The sequence below is a fragment of the Acanthochromis polyacanthus genome, chromosome 18 (assembly GCF_021347895.1).
Source record: "Acanthochromis polyacanthus isolate Apoly-LR-REF ecotype Palm Island chromosome 18, KAUST_Apoly_ChrSc, whole genome shotgun sequence".
Classification (NCBI taxonomy): domain Eukaryota; kingdom Metazoa; phylum Chordata; class Actinopteri; family Pomacentridae; genus Acanthochromis; species Acanthochromis polyacanthus.
The window spans coordinates 33,841,193-33,855,754 of NC_067130.1; the positions used below are offsets into that span (position 1 = coordinate 33,841,193).

General features: G+C 39.2%; 1 protein-coding gene across 2 annotated transcripts in view; it reads right to left on the reverse strand.

Annotated features, from left to right (window-relative positions):
• The window catches only part of gfra2b (GDNF family receptor alpha 2b), a 137,172-nt gene that overhangs the window by 64,915 nt on the left and 57,695 nt on the right, over positions 1-14,562 (reverse strand). For both annotated transcript variants that reach the window (XM_051938519.1, XM_051938520.1), the window contains exon 3: positions 13,465-13,542. In XM_051938519.1, coding sequence (XP_051794479.1) covers positions 13,465-13,542 — 78 coding nt within the window. The remainder of the gene's footprint in view (positions 1-13,464; positions 13,543-14,562) is intronic.

Consider the following 14,562-nt stretch of genomic DNA (forward strand, 5'->3'; position numbering starts at 1 on the left):
TTTAGATTGACTTTAGACTGGTTTTAGTTTGGTTCTCAACTGGGTTTAGCACTTGGTTTTGGATGGGTTTCAGAATTGGTTCTGGGCTAGTTCTATTCTGTTTTGGACCTGCATTTGGACTTGTGTTGGACATATCTTAGACTGGTTTTGAACCAGTTTTAGACAACATAATAAACTGAATTTAGACTTGATTTGACTGCTTTTGCACCTGGTTCTGGACTCCTTTTGGACCTGGTTTTAGATTCGGTATTGGATTGGTTTTAGACTGTGTTCTGGATTACTATGGACTGGTTTTAGACATTCTTCTGAACCTATTTTAGACGTTTTAAACTTGTTTTTAGACTGTTTTGGGCCTGGTTCTGGACTAGTTTTGGACTGGTTTTATACTGCTTTAAACCTGCATTTAGACTTGTGTTGGATTTATTTTGAGCTGGTTTTATACATTCTTTGGACCTACTTTAGACTTGGGTTTAGACTTTTTTCTTTTTCTTTTTTACCTGGTTCTGGACTTCTTTTGGATAGGTTTTAGATTTGGTGTTGGATTGGTTTTAGCCTGGGTTTCTGATGATTATGGACTAGTTTTAGAAATTCTTCTGAACCTATTTTAGACTTGGTTTTAGGCTACCTTTAGGTTTTAAACTGATTTTAGATTGTCTGAGCCTGGTTTTAAATGTGCTTTGCATTGATTCTTGACTTGTTTTGAACTCGGGTTTAGACTGGTTTTGGATTGGTTTTAGAATTGGTTCTGGATTAGTTTTATTCCATTTTGGACTGTTTTATACATTCTTCTAAACCTACTTTAGACTTGGTTTTGGACTTTTGGGGCTGGTTGTGGACTAGTTTTAGACTGGGTTTTAAAGTGGTTTTGGACTAGTTTTGTACTGGTTTTGGATTGGGGTTTAGACTGGCTTTGGACCTGGGTTTGGACCTGGGTTTTTATGTTGTTTAGAGCTTGTTTCCATGAATCTCCATCCTCAGCTGGAACACCTGACTGTAACTCTACCTGCTGCAGCCTCTGACATCATCATATCTACTGTCACATGACTTCTTCTTATTGATCAGGATCAGTTTTCTTCATGATTCAGTTTCTAACTTCCAGTCAAACCGTCTCTCAGTGTCGGATGTCAGGTCAGGTTTTCAGAGTTTCTGCTCTTCTGGTATAAAACTGATGCAGAACCAGCTGCTTTAACGGACGATGGTCGAGTAACTAATCAGAGTTAACCAATAATCATTATCCAACACGTCCTACGATCTAAAGAATCAGTTCAGTGTTTACTCAGAAAAACATAGAATGAAAAAGTAGCCTGAAAAAAGTGAATTTAAAACCAAATGATTCTAATCTACATGGAGCTTTCTATGTATGACTGCACCATGCTGCTGAACTTCAAACCACAAGGAGGTTAAACAGATTCATTATTTAACTTCAACAAGCCCTTCTGGTCAGAGTCTCTTCAAAAATAACCTTCTTTGTTATTGATTTTATTGGTTATTATTCCGTTGAAACGCACAATACCCACAAAGGGAATAACCCGCCGTCCAGAGGCGACCAGTAGATTAGCATGAACTGCTTCAGACAGCGCAGATGTAGAAGAGGTGACGACCGAGGGAACGAGAGAATAAATCTGAATACATTAAAGGTTAAAAGAAACAACTCCCACTCTGTTTATATTAGAGATCAGTGTTTTTCTGACCCATCCACTCACCCCGACCTCCTCCTATGTTAAATACACACTAGCTGCTGTAAAACAACATCTGAGGTTCATTTTCACAAAGAATACACAGAAGGATGCTAAAAGGAGACAAAGATAAAGAGACTTTATTGTCATTGTGCAGAAGAGCAATGAAATTTATAGTGGTGTTAAATCACCACAAATAGATTATAAATCACCACAAAAAGATTATAAATCACCACAAAAAGATGTTAAGTCATCACAAAAAGACGCTAAATTACCACAAAAAGATGTTAAATCACCACAAAAAGATTTTAAATCATCACAAAAGGATTTTAAATCATCACAAAAAGATTTTAAATCACCACAAAAAGATGTTAAATCACCACAAAAAGATGTTAAATCACCACAAAAAGATGTTAAATCATCACAAAAAGATTTTAAATCACCACAAAAAGATGTTAAATCATCACAAAAAGATTTTAAATCACCACAAATAGATGCTAAATCACCACAAAAAGACACTAAATCACCACAAGAAGATGTTAAGTCATCACAAAAAGACGCTAAATTACCACAAAAAGATGTTAAATCACCACAAAAAGATTTTAAATCATCACAAAAGGATTTTAAATCATCACAAAAAGATTTTAAATCACCACAAAAAGATTTTAAATCACCACAAAAAGATGTTAAATCACCACAAAAAGATGTTAAATCATCACAAAAAGATTTTAAATCACCACAAATAGATGCTAAATCACCACAAAAAGACACTAAATCACCACAAGAAGATGTTAAGTCATCACAAAAAGACGCTAAATTACCACAAAAAGATGTTAAATCACCACAAAAAGATTTTAAATCATCACAAAAGGATTTTAAATCATCACAAAAAGATTTTAAATCACCAGAAATAGATGCTAAATCACCACAAAAAGACGCTAAATTACCACAAAAAGATGTTAAATCATCACAAAAATGCTAAATAATCACAAAGACATGCTAAATCACCACAAAAAGACTGCAGGAAACTTTGAAATATTCAATAATAACATTTTTGTAAAAGAACACCGACTGCATTTATATTAGAGTTCACTGGTTTTCTGACCCATTCATCCACCTCAATCTCCTCCTATATTAAAAACATACAAGTTACTCAATTAACAACATCTGGGGTTGACTTTTATGGGATCAAGGGCAAGATTGTGTCACAAACTGACAAAATTAAAAAGTTCTTTGCAGAAAAACAAACCTTCTATTGCAGCTAAACTCTGCAGGGAACTTCTAAATATTCAATAATAACATTTAAAATTCAATCCCTTCTAACTTTCTGTCTCAGTTTGTATTAGAGTTCAGTGTTTTTCTGACCCATCCATACACCTTGACCACCTCCTATGTTAAAAACACATTAGCTGCTGGATATAACAACATCTATGGTTGATTTTTGTGTTTGTTGGGACAACTTTGTGCCAGTTTGTGTCAAAAACATAAAATAAGAATATATAAAATGTGCTTCAGTGGAAAACAAGCAACTTCTTTGGAGCTGAACTCAGCAGGAAACCTCTAAATATTCAACAATGACATTTAAATTTCATGATCACGTTTCATGGCTGCTAAGATTTTAATGATTATCCCATCGCTGAAATGTCTTCAGCGCTGCTTTCAGGTCCGTAAACTACTTTCCCAACAGTGTTAGTCATGAAAACACACTGAGACTCTGCTTTATACCAAAGGAAAAGACGTCAATAAATTCAGAATCCTAACGTCAACATTAGAGCTACCGGAGGCTGGTTTGACCCTCGATTTTACAGCTTTCTCCTTTTCTGTTTGGAAAAATAAACTCAGCCAAATCTGAAAAAGCTCCATAGTTTTAAACTTGGCTTTATACTGTTTTGGACTTGGTTGAGGCTGGTTCTAAACCTGGTTTAGGACTAGGTGTTGGATTGGCTGTGAACCGGTTGTGGACTGGACTTAGACTTGCTTTTTGGGTTTGATGGTCAACTTGGTTCTTGGACCTGGTTTTAGACTGTGTTTAGCTTTGATTTTGGACTGGCTTTTAGATTTGGTGTTGGACTAGTTTTGCATTTGTTTTGAACTGGTTTTGGACCAGTTTTGGACTGGGTTTTAGACTTGATGCTGGACTGGTTTTGACCTGCATTTGGACTGGTGTTACACTTGGTTTTGGACATAGTTTAGACTGGTTTTGGACTGGTTTTGCATTGATTTTGAACTGTTTTGTACCAGGTTTGGACTGGTTAGAATGGCTTATACATTTAGTTGTACACTGATTCTGAACCTGGTTTTGGATTGGTTTTAGAATTGGATTTCAAATAGTTCTAAACTTGGTTCTGGAGCTAGTTTTAGACCTGGTTTTGTGGTTTTGGATCTGCATTTGAATTGGGTTGTAGACTTCATGTTGGATTGGTTTTGAACTGGATTTTGGACTGGGTTTTGGACTTGGATTTAGATTGGCTTACAGATTTGGTTTTAGACTGATTTTAGACTTGGTTTTAACTTGATCGAGGATTGGTTTTGAACCTGGATTTGGGTTGGTTTTAGAATTGGATTTGAACTGGTTTTAGACTTGGTTCTGGATTGGCTATAGATTGGTTTTGGACTAGTTTTAGACTTGGTATTGATTTTTTGAACCGGTTTTACACCTTGTTGTAGACCTGGTTTAGGGCCTGGCGTTGGATTGGCTGTGAACTATTTTTGGACCTTGTCTTGAATTAGCTTTGAACTGGATGTGGACTAGACTTGGACGTGCTTTTGTGAATGGTTTTCAACTTGGTGTTGGACCTGGTGTTAGACAGTGTTTAGTTTTGGTTATGGACTGGGTTTTAGACTTGGAGTTTGGTTGGATATAGATTGGCTTATAAGCTTGATTTTTGACAGGTAATACACCAGTTTTGACCTGCATTTAAACTGGTTTTGGACCTGTATTTAGACTGGTTTTGGACCTGCATTTGAACTGGTTTTGGACCTGCATTTGGACTGGTTTTGGACTTGTATTTGGACTAGTTTTGGACCTGCATTTGGACTGGTTTTGGACCTGCATTTGGACTGGTTTTGGACTTGTATTTGGACTGGTTTTGGACCTGTATTTGGACTGGTTTTGAACCTGTATTTGCACTGGTTTTGGACCTGTATTTAGACTGGTTTTGGACTTGTATTTAGACTGGTTTTGGACCTGTATTTAGACTGGTTTTGGACCTGTATTTAGACTGGTTTTGGACCTGGTTTTATCGGTTTGTCCTCTCCTATTTGATGGTGTCTGTGAATCTCAGTCTCCAAACGACTTTCCCAATTGTCTTAGTCTTGAAAACACTCTGCCACGCTCTTCTAGCCTCAACCAGCCGGTCACGCCGAGCGTTTCCCTCCAATCGATTAGCGACGGTCTCCTCTGAAACAGACTTTAATGTCGCAGCTCTTTCTTCTCAACACTCGGCCGTATTATCCTCTTATCTGCCTCCTCTTTATCTGCTCTAAAACTCTTCACATCACGCTTCCAGATCCCGTTCGACAGGTGATGCGATCGCGGACGGACGCCTCTTACATCCGACGACAGGAAGTTACGCAATGCCTGCTTCCTGTTTGTGTGTCTGTGTGTGTGCGTCGAGGCGAAGATAAGGGCAGAAAATGCTTTTGAAGTTCTCCTACTTCAACCGTGTTCGTACTTGTGTTAATCTGAGAGAGCAGCAGCCAATTTACAGAGCGGTGAGTCTATTTCACAGCTGTTTGACCACACAAACACACATAAACAAACACACACACACACCGACACACACACACGGTGTAAATGACGATGTATTGCTCGGGGCTCCTGACATTTAAACATTTCTCAGAAAACGAGAGTCGAAGTCGCCACAGTGTTTAATGGAGTCGCTGCTGCAGACCGACGACGACAAAAACGCACAAACGTCTACAAGCCACACAATAAACACATCATTTATTATATTTAACCGCATGGTCACCTCAAAACTCAGATATTTGTGTGGTTTTTGTGACTCTGTGATGAATTTGTTTTGGACCTTGCTGTAGACTTGGACTTGCTTTGGTTTCCACTTGATGTTGGACCTGGTTTTCGACTTAGTTTTAGAACAGGATTTGGACGTGATTTAGGACTTGGTGTTAGATTGGTTTTGGACTGATGTTGAACTGGTTTTGAGCTGGTTTTAGACTAGATTTGGACTTGGTTCTGACTTACTTTGGACCGGCTTTTAGATTTGGAGCTTGACTGGTTTGGCATTTGTTTTGAGCTGTTTTTTTTAGATCTGGAATTGAACTTTCTTTCAACTGGTTTTGGACTGGTTTAGGACTTAGTGTTGGACTGGTTTTAGACTGGTGTTGGATTGGTTTAGGACTTGGTGTTGGACTGGTTTTAGACTGGTGTTGGACTGGTTTAGGACTTGGTGTTGGACTGGTTTTAGACTGGTGTTGGACTGGTTTTAGACTGGTGTTGGACTGGTTTTAGACTGGTGTTGGGCTGGTTTTAGACTGGTGTTGGATTGGTTTAGGACTTGGTGTTGGACTGGTTTTAGACTGGTGTTGGACTGGTTTAGGACTTGGTGTTGGACTGGTTTTACACTGGCGTTGGACTGGTTTTAGACTGGTGTTGGACTGGTTTTAGACTGGTGTTGGGCTGGTTTTAGACTGGCGTTGGACTGGTTTTACACTGGCGTTGGACTGGTTTTACACTGGTGTTGGACTGGTTTTACACTGGCGTTGGACTGGTTTTACACTGGCGTTGGGCTGGTTTTACACTGGCGTTGGACTGGTTTTACACTGGCGTTGGACTGGTTTTAGACTGGTGTTGGACTGGTTTAGGACTTGGTGTTGGACTGGTTTTACACTGGTGTTGGACTGGTTTTACACTGGCATTGGACTTGTTTTAGACTGGCGTTGGACTGGCTTTACACTGGCGTTGGACTGGTTTTAGACTGGCGTTGGACTGGTTTTAGACTGGCGTTGGACTGGTTTTACACTGGCGTTGGACTGGTTTTACACTGGCGTTGGACTGGTTTTACACTGGTATTGGACTGGTTTTACACTGGTGTTGGGCTGGTTTTACACTGGCGTAGGACTGGTTTTACACTGGCGTAGGACTGGTTTTACACTGGCGTAGGACTGGTTTTACACTGGTGTTGGACTGGTTTTAGACTGGTGTTGGACTGGTTTTAGACTGGTGTTGGACTGGTTTTGAGCTGGATTAAAAGTCGATTTGGACCTGGTTAGGACCTGGTTAAGGATTTGGTTTGGCGTTGGGCTGGGTTTGCATTAGTTTTGAGCTGGTTTTGGACTGGTTCTAGACTTGGTTTTGGATTCATCTTAAACTGGTTTGCACTAGTTTTAGAAATTTTTCTGAACTGGTTTTAGATTTAGTGTTGCGTTGGTTTTGGACTGGTTTTGAAGTACTTTTGGACTAGATTTGGACCTAGTTCAGGGCCTTCTTTTAAAAGAATTCATTTACATGTTAACTGTAAAAAGAAAATGAAAATAAACTATTTTAACATTTTTACAAATAATTCTTTCTTTTATGATGCACTGCAATAAAATTACACCATTTTTTAAATTTAAATCTGCAATAATATCATTTTTTACTGATATTTTCCATTATTTTTCAGCGTTATACGGTTACTGAATGTGACAGGACTCCAGTTTCTCACCAGATTTTTTCTCCGTCTTGCTGCCAGATTTTCATTTTTTCCAGTATATATTTATAGAGCAGTGTTTTTGGTTCAGCGGTGTGATAAATCAGAATACTGTGCAGCAGAGATCCTGCAGTGCTAAAACCTGAGTCATCATCACAAACAGACTGAATCCATCTGACGACATTCAGCTGCATCATAAGATCACTTTCTGCACATTACTCCTCATTTTCTGGATATTAGAGATGTTTCACAACATCTGCATTCAGCTGCTCAGTTCACTCAGAAATAAAATGAATGAATCACACAGCAGGATATCCATGTTCATTACAGGTTCAGCTCATGAAAATAACAATAATTATCATGTTTTGTGACACAAAACAACCTCAGAATGATGTGAAACAGACAACTGTGACACAATAAGACCAATTAAAGCTGCAAGCAGCGATGGACGGGTCCTCGCATCCACGCTGGTCGTGAATCCACGCACGTCCACCAGGTGGCGCTGTGACTGAGAGTGTATGTCGGCCTCTGAATCGCATCTGGACCAGAGTCCAATCATACATTTAAAATTTCAGCCAGACTGTAGCATGTTCAGAGCAGTTATAGAGCATTTCCTGTCTATCCACCAGGTGGCGCTGTAACTCAGAGTGTATTTCACACAGTGGATGTGATGAGGGTTGGACTCTGATCACTCATGAAAAGTTTCAGGCTGATTTGATCATGTAGAGGCCAGTTATACAGCATTTACTGTCCCTCCATCAGGTGGCGCTGCGACTGAGAGTGTCTGTTGGCCTGTAGATGTGATCAGGATTGGATTGTGATCACACATGGAAAGTTTGAGGCAGATTGGAGCATGCAGAGGAGAGTTATACAGCAGTTGATGTTTCATGGCGAAGCATCAAAACACTGATGGTCGCCATGGCCACGCCATTTGGCTTCTGGTTAAACTTTTGATAACTTTTCCAAACCAAGTCCTGCTGTGTGGACTGACAAAATTTCAGGTCTCCTGGAATTATCCCCTAGGAGGTATTAACTCTCAAAAATGAGAAAAATCATCAAAAATCTCACAATTAATCCAAGATGGCCGACTTCCTGTTGGGTTTAGGACATGGCTCCAAGAGGCTTTTTTGTGCGTCCTGATGTGCTCTATAAGCCTCCCAAATTTCATGGATGTAGGTGAAACGTGCTGGGGGGGCTGTTTGTTAAAAATACTGTAGGGGGCGCTATAGCATGTGCAGTGCCGAGATGCATACAGTGTTGTTCCTTGGGTCAATGGTGATGTGTGTGGTAATTTTTGTGAGCATTGGAGTATTCCTAACCTGTCAGAAAGGGCTTTGTTTTTCATGGCGATATTTGGTTGCTACGGCAACAGCGTTACATGAAATGTCACACCCTTCACAGTGTGTGATTGTCAAGAGGTGAAGACTCGACTGACCAATTTCCAGCATGATATCACCAAGTTTGGGGCCATTGTACCTGAAAATATAAGGCCTTAAACTTACTATTACCAACAGGTGGCGCTATGACTTTTTCAAAATTTATGAGTGTGGATGTGTTCAGACTGGACCTGGTATCCAGCATGTGAAGTCTGAGGCAGATAGGATGTTGTTCAGCTGAGATATGAATCGTTAAATTTTCATGGCGAAACATCGAAATTGGTTTGGCCGCCACAGACACGCCCTTTGATGACAAGTCACCATTTTCACTGGGATGCATCATCAATGTGTTTAGGCTGTTGTCACTGCATTTGAAGTGAATATGATCAACTGGGTAACAATAGGGCATGAAAGTGTAAAAGATGTCTATTTCCTGAAACCACAAGGTGGCGCTATGACTGTCAATGAATATCCCTATGTGGATGACATCAGGACAGGACTGTCATCATACATGTAAAGTTTCAGGCAGATTGGAGCATGTTGAGAAGAATTAGACACCACTTCCTGTTTCATGGCGAAGGATCAGTTGTTTGAGGCTCCGCCATGGCCACACCTTTTGGCTTCTGGTTGAGTTTTTGATAACTTTTCATCAGAAAGGTCTGGTGCATGTACTGGCCAAATTTCAGTTCTCTCAGACTTATCCACTAGGAGCTATAAATTTTGACAAATGTACAGCAAATTCAAGATGGCCGACTTCCTGTTGGGTTTAGGGTGTGGCTGTGATTGACTTTTTGGTGTGTCCTGATGTGGTGCATATGCCCACCAAATATTGTAGCTGTAAATAAAACATTGTGGAAGTTGGCCTAATGACCACTTTTTCAATTTTGCAGGTGGCGCTATAGAGCCATTTTTCCACACATATGCGCAACTCCCATAAAATATCAAATTTTTCGCCAGTCCTGATGTGCACGCCAAATTTCACGCGTTTTGGTTCATGATAAGGCCGCCAAAAAGGCAAGTCATTTCCCGAGGAGCGATTAAGTTTGAAAAATTTACAGCAAATTGAAGGTGGCCGACTTCCTGTTGGGTTTAGGGCGTGGCTGTAATTGACTTTTTGGTGTGTCCAGATGTTCTGCATATGCCCACCAAATATTGTAGCTGTACATGAAACATTGTGGCAGTTGGCCTAATGACTACTTTTTCAAGTTTGCAGGTGGCGCTATAGAGCCATTTTGCCACGCACATGCGCAACTCCCATAAAATATCAAATTTTTCGCCAGTCCTGATGTGCATGCCAAATTTCACGCGTTTTGGAGTATGATAAGGCCGCCAAAAAGCCAATTTACTTTACGGGAGAAAAAAAAAAAAAAAAATAATAATAATAATAATAATAATAATAATAAACCCTAGGGTTTCAATAGGGTCCTTGGCACCGCTGGTGCCTTGGACAGTCGGTGCCCTGGCACCGCCTGTCCTTCGCACCCTCGGTGCTCGGACCCTAAATATGATCCAAAAAAGCCACGAAAAAGACAAAAACTGCCAAAATGGTGCAAAAATGACCAGAAAAAAGACTAACTACCAAATTATTTAAGAAATGGCCACAAAAACATGTAAAATGGTCAAATTGTGATATAAAAAGACATAAAACACCCAAAATGTGACACAAATCAATGACAAAACAATCTATAATGACCAAAATGTGATGCAAAACATCCACAAAAAGTTGAAAAATGTCCCAAATGTGACCAAAAAATGACCACAAATAGACACAAACCACCAAAATGCTTAAAAAAAAGACCAATGTAACACAAAACAGACACAAAATGATGTAAAACAATGAAACTGTCATGTGAAAAGACCTAAAACATCCAAAATGTTACTCAAAAGAACAACAAAATAATGCTATCTGTGATCATGTGCCCTTCTCACTGGCCATAAATATGTGCAGTGTACCATCTCTTGTGCCAATGAGCAATAATTGTGACACACCTGGTGGGAAAATTAAGTGGTCCTCACTAACACAAGAGGACATTTATATTTATACTAAAACAGACTATGTTGAGTCAGATAGAGTTGCCAAAAAATGCAGTAGTCTGTAATGACTTTAATTGTGCTCATTGTATAAGAAGATTGTTGATTCTCTCCTTGTTTGGAGCCAGCCTCTGAATAAGACTAAGCTGTTCAAAGCTAAGCCAGGTTGGAATGAGTGTGCTGAAGAGATTCATGCTGAGGCTAGACGAGCCTTCAAGGCCTGGGTTGAAGCAGGACGGCTTAAAAACGGACACTCATTTGAATATATGAAGAAAGAAAAATTTAAATTTAAATATGTGTTTCGGTACATGAAGAGAAATGAGAATACTATAAGGGCAGATGCACTGGCTGGAAGATTACAAAACAACAGCCCCACAGACTTCTGGAAAGAAATTAAAAGAATTAACAATGACAGAACCTCTCTGCCTGCAAATACTGACGGCACGAGTGGAACAGAGCAGATAACCAAGCTATGGCAGGAACATTATTTTAACATCTTTAATGCTGTAAAGAGTAAACAGTTCCTTGTTGGTAATATGGACAAGAGTGAATCTGTGTTCGTATCCTCACAAGAAGTCTATGAGATAGTGACAAAACTGAATAACAATAAGGCATGCGGTGCAGAAAACGTCTGAGCACTTAAAATATGCGAGCAGAAAACTGTTTTCTCTTCTTTCTATTTGCTTTAGTGGGTTTCTCACACATGGAGTCCTACCGGACACATTGCTGTCTGTGATCTTAGTCCCAGTTGTCAAAGATAAAGCTGGAAAAAACAACAGCAAAGAGAACTATAGGCCTATAGCTCTGGCCAGCACTTTGTCTAAGGTGCTTGAGAGGCTATTTTGAATAAAATGGAAGAGCTTTTGGTGACCACTGAAAACCAATTTGGTTTAAACCCAAACATGGAACAGACATGTGTATAGAAATTTTAGATTATTATAACAGACACAATACAACAATGTTTATGTGTTTTATTGATGCCTCTAAGGCTTTTGACTATGTCAACCATGAGAAGTTATTTTATAGATTATACAAGAGAGGTGTGCCTAAATGTTTGGTAAGAACTTTGGTGTACTGGTACGCACATCAACTTATGATTGTTAAATGGGGAAGTTACCTATCGGCACCATTTAATGTCTAATGGAGTGAGACAGGGCAGCATTTTGTCTCCTTTTTTATTCAGTGTATATATTGATGATTTGTCAAGACTCTTAAATAACTGCACAACTGGCTGTAGGGTTGGGAATCGCACAATCAACCACCTACTGTATGCTGATGATCTTGTCATTTTCTGTCCATACAGTGCTGGACTAGAAGAACTGCTGCAAGTGTGTTCTCAGTATGGATCAGACTTTGATATAAAATACAATTCAAAGAAAAGTATAATCATGATTGTTCAGAGCAGAGAGGACTCTAAGCGACAGTTCTCTGACTTCTTTCTGTCTGGAAGTAGGCTGACCATGAGTGAGGAGTGCAAATATCTGGGACACTGTGTGACTGCAGACCTTTCTGATGACAAACACATTTACAGACAGTGTCGAATGCTCTATGGACAAGCTAACATGTTGATCCACAAGTTTGGAATGTGCTCAAGAGCTGTAAAAATCTGTTTATTTACGGCCTATTGCACGCCAATGTACACAGCCCACCTGTGGAGGAGCTACAAACGGAGCAGCATGCACAAACTTACTGTAGCCTATAACCATGGTATGCGGATGCTACTTAGGGTTCCACGCTGGAGCAGTCAAATGTTCGTAAATGTAGGTGTGCCCACATGCCCTGCTGTTTTGTGCATCCTAATGTTCAGATGCAGGTGTAGACTGTTGAACTCTTCCAGCAGCATCATTGCTGTACTGACCAACCCTGGACTAAGTTCAGTGCGGGACTTTTCTATTTTATGGACTCACTGGCGTTTGAGCCTGTATAGAAAAGTTATTTAATTGTTATGTGTGTCTTTTTTTTTAATGGACCAGTTATTGTGTCTGAAATAAAGTATTGAATGAATGAATGTAAAATGACCAAAATTTGATGTCAAACAACCACAAAAACTTGAAAAATGTCCCAAATGTGACAAAAAATGACCATATGAAGACTTAGAGAGCGAAAATGTTACAAAAATGACCTCAAAAAGACGTAAAAGGACTCAACTATGATGAAAAAAGACAAAAAACACCCAAATCTTTCACAAAAGAACCACAAAATAATGCAAAACAACCAAAATATGACACAAAACGACCAGTAAAGAAGTAAAATGTCTAAAATGTGACACAAAATGAGCCCCAAAAGGCACAAACCACCAAAATGCTGAAGAAACGGCCACAAAAAGACAAAAATGAACAAAAAGTGACATAAAAAGACCAAAAAACACCCAAAATGTTACACAAGAAACCACAAAATTCAGTGATTTTCAAGCTAAATCAGTAAATTAGTGTCAAACCGTCCGACTTAAAGACGTTTTCCAAAGCTCTGATGGGCAGTCTGAGGATTTTTATTTTACATTTAATGGACTCAATGACAGATGAAGTGTTTAAAAAGGCCATCAATAATGAAAGTAATCAGTATTTTCAGTCTGAGCCAATCACATGCAGCCAAGGTCATCGCTCTGTCCTCTAAATAACCACAAACACTGGATATAGGACGGCTTCAGCTGCAGTCACACACACACACACACACACACACACACACACACACACACACACACACACACACACACACACACACACACACTCCTACCTGAGATGATGGAGGCGTGCCTGAACTCCTCGGAGAAATGGATGGGTTCGTACGGAGACGTCTCGTAGAACTCTTCCCCTGGAAAACACAGCAGAGAGAGGAGCCGTAAACAAACAAACAAACAAACAAGCAAGCAAGCAGCCGACCATCTGGACGCGCCTGGAATCCACCTTCAAAGTCGCAAAAAACTAACAGGAAACACTGCTGAGGTCCGGAGGGAAACAATCAGGGAACCGAAGCGGAACTAAAACTTCTGGTTCCAGAAGTTAGAAAAAGCTTCAGTCAGCTGATGATACAAGCCCTTAGCAGAAGATATTCCTGTCACAGCGCAGTTCTAAAAACTGAAACTGATTTAGTCTGTGAACGTATCGTGTTTCTCATAATGTGACACAAAACAACCCCAACACAATGTAAAACGCCCAAAATATGACACAAAGCAATCTCAGAATGATGTAAAAGGACGAAACTGTGAAATAAACAGAAGTAAATCACCCAAAATGTGGCACAAAACAACCCCAAAATGATATAAAACAACCTAATTGTGATAAAACAAGACATAATGTTTCAAAAATGACCTCAAAATGATGAAAAATTACCAAAAAGTGATGCAAAACTAACATAAAATCGTGTAAAATGACCAAACGGTGATGTAAAAAGATGTAAAACATCCAAAATGTGATGCAGAACGACCACAAAAGAAGCAAAATATTCCACAAAATGACCACAAAAAGACATAAACATACAAAGTATTGCAAAAAAGGCCTCAAAAAGATGTGAAATACCCAAACGATAACATAAAAGACGTCAAACAAAGATACCAAAAGATGTAAAATGTCTCTAATGTTAAAAAAATGACCATATAAAGACAAAAACCTACAAAAGATCATCAAAAAGATGAGAAATAACCAAAAAGTGATGCAAAACTAACACAAAATAATGTAAAATGACCAAACTGTGATGTAAAACATCATAAGTATGCAGCAGAACAACAAAAGAGACAAAATGTGTCACAAATGTGACAAAAATGACCATATAGACACAAATTACCAAAATGCAACAAAAGTGACCTCAAAAAGATGTAAAATGATCAAAAAATGA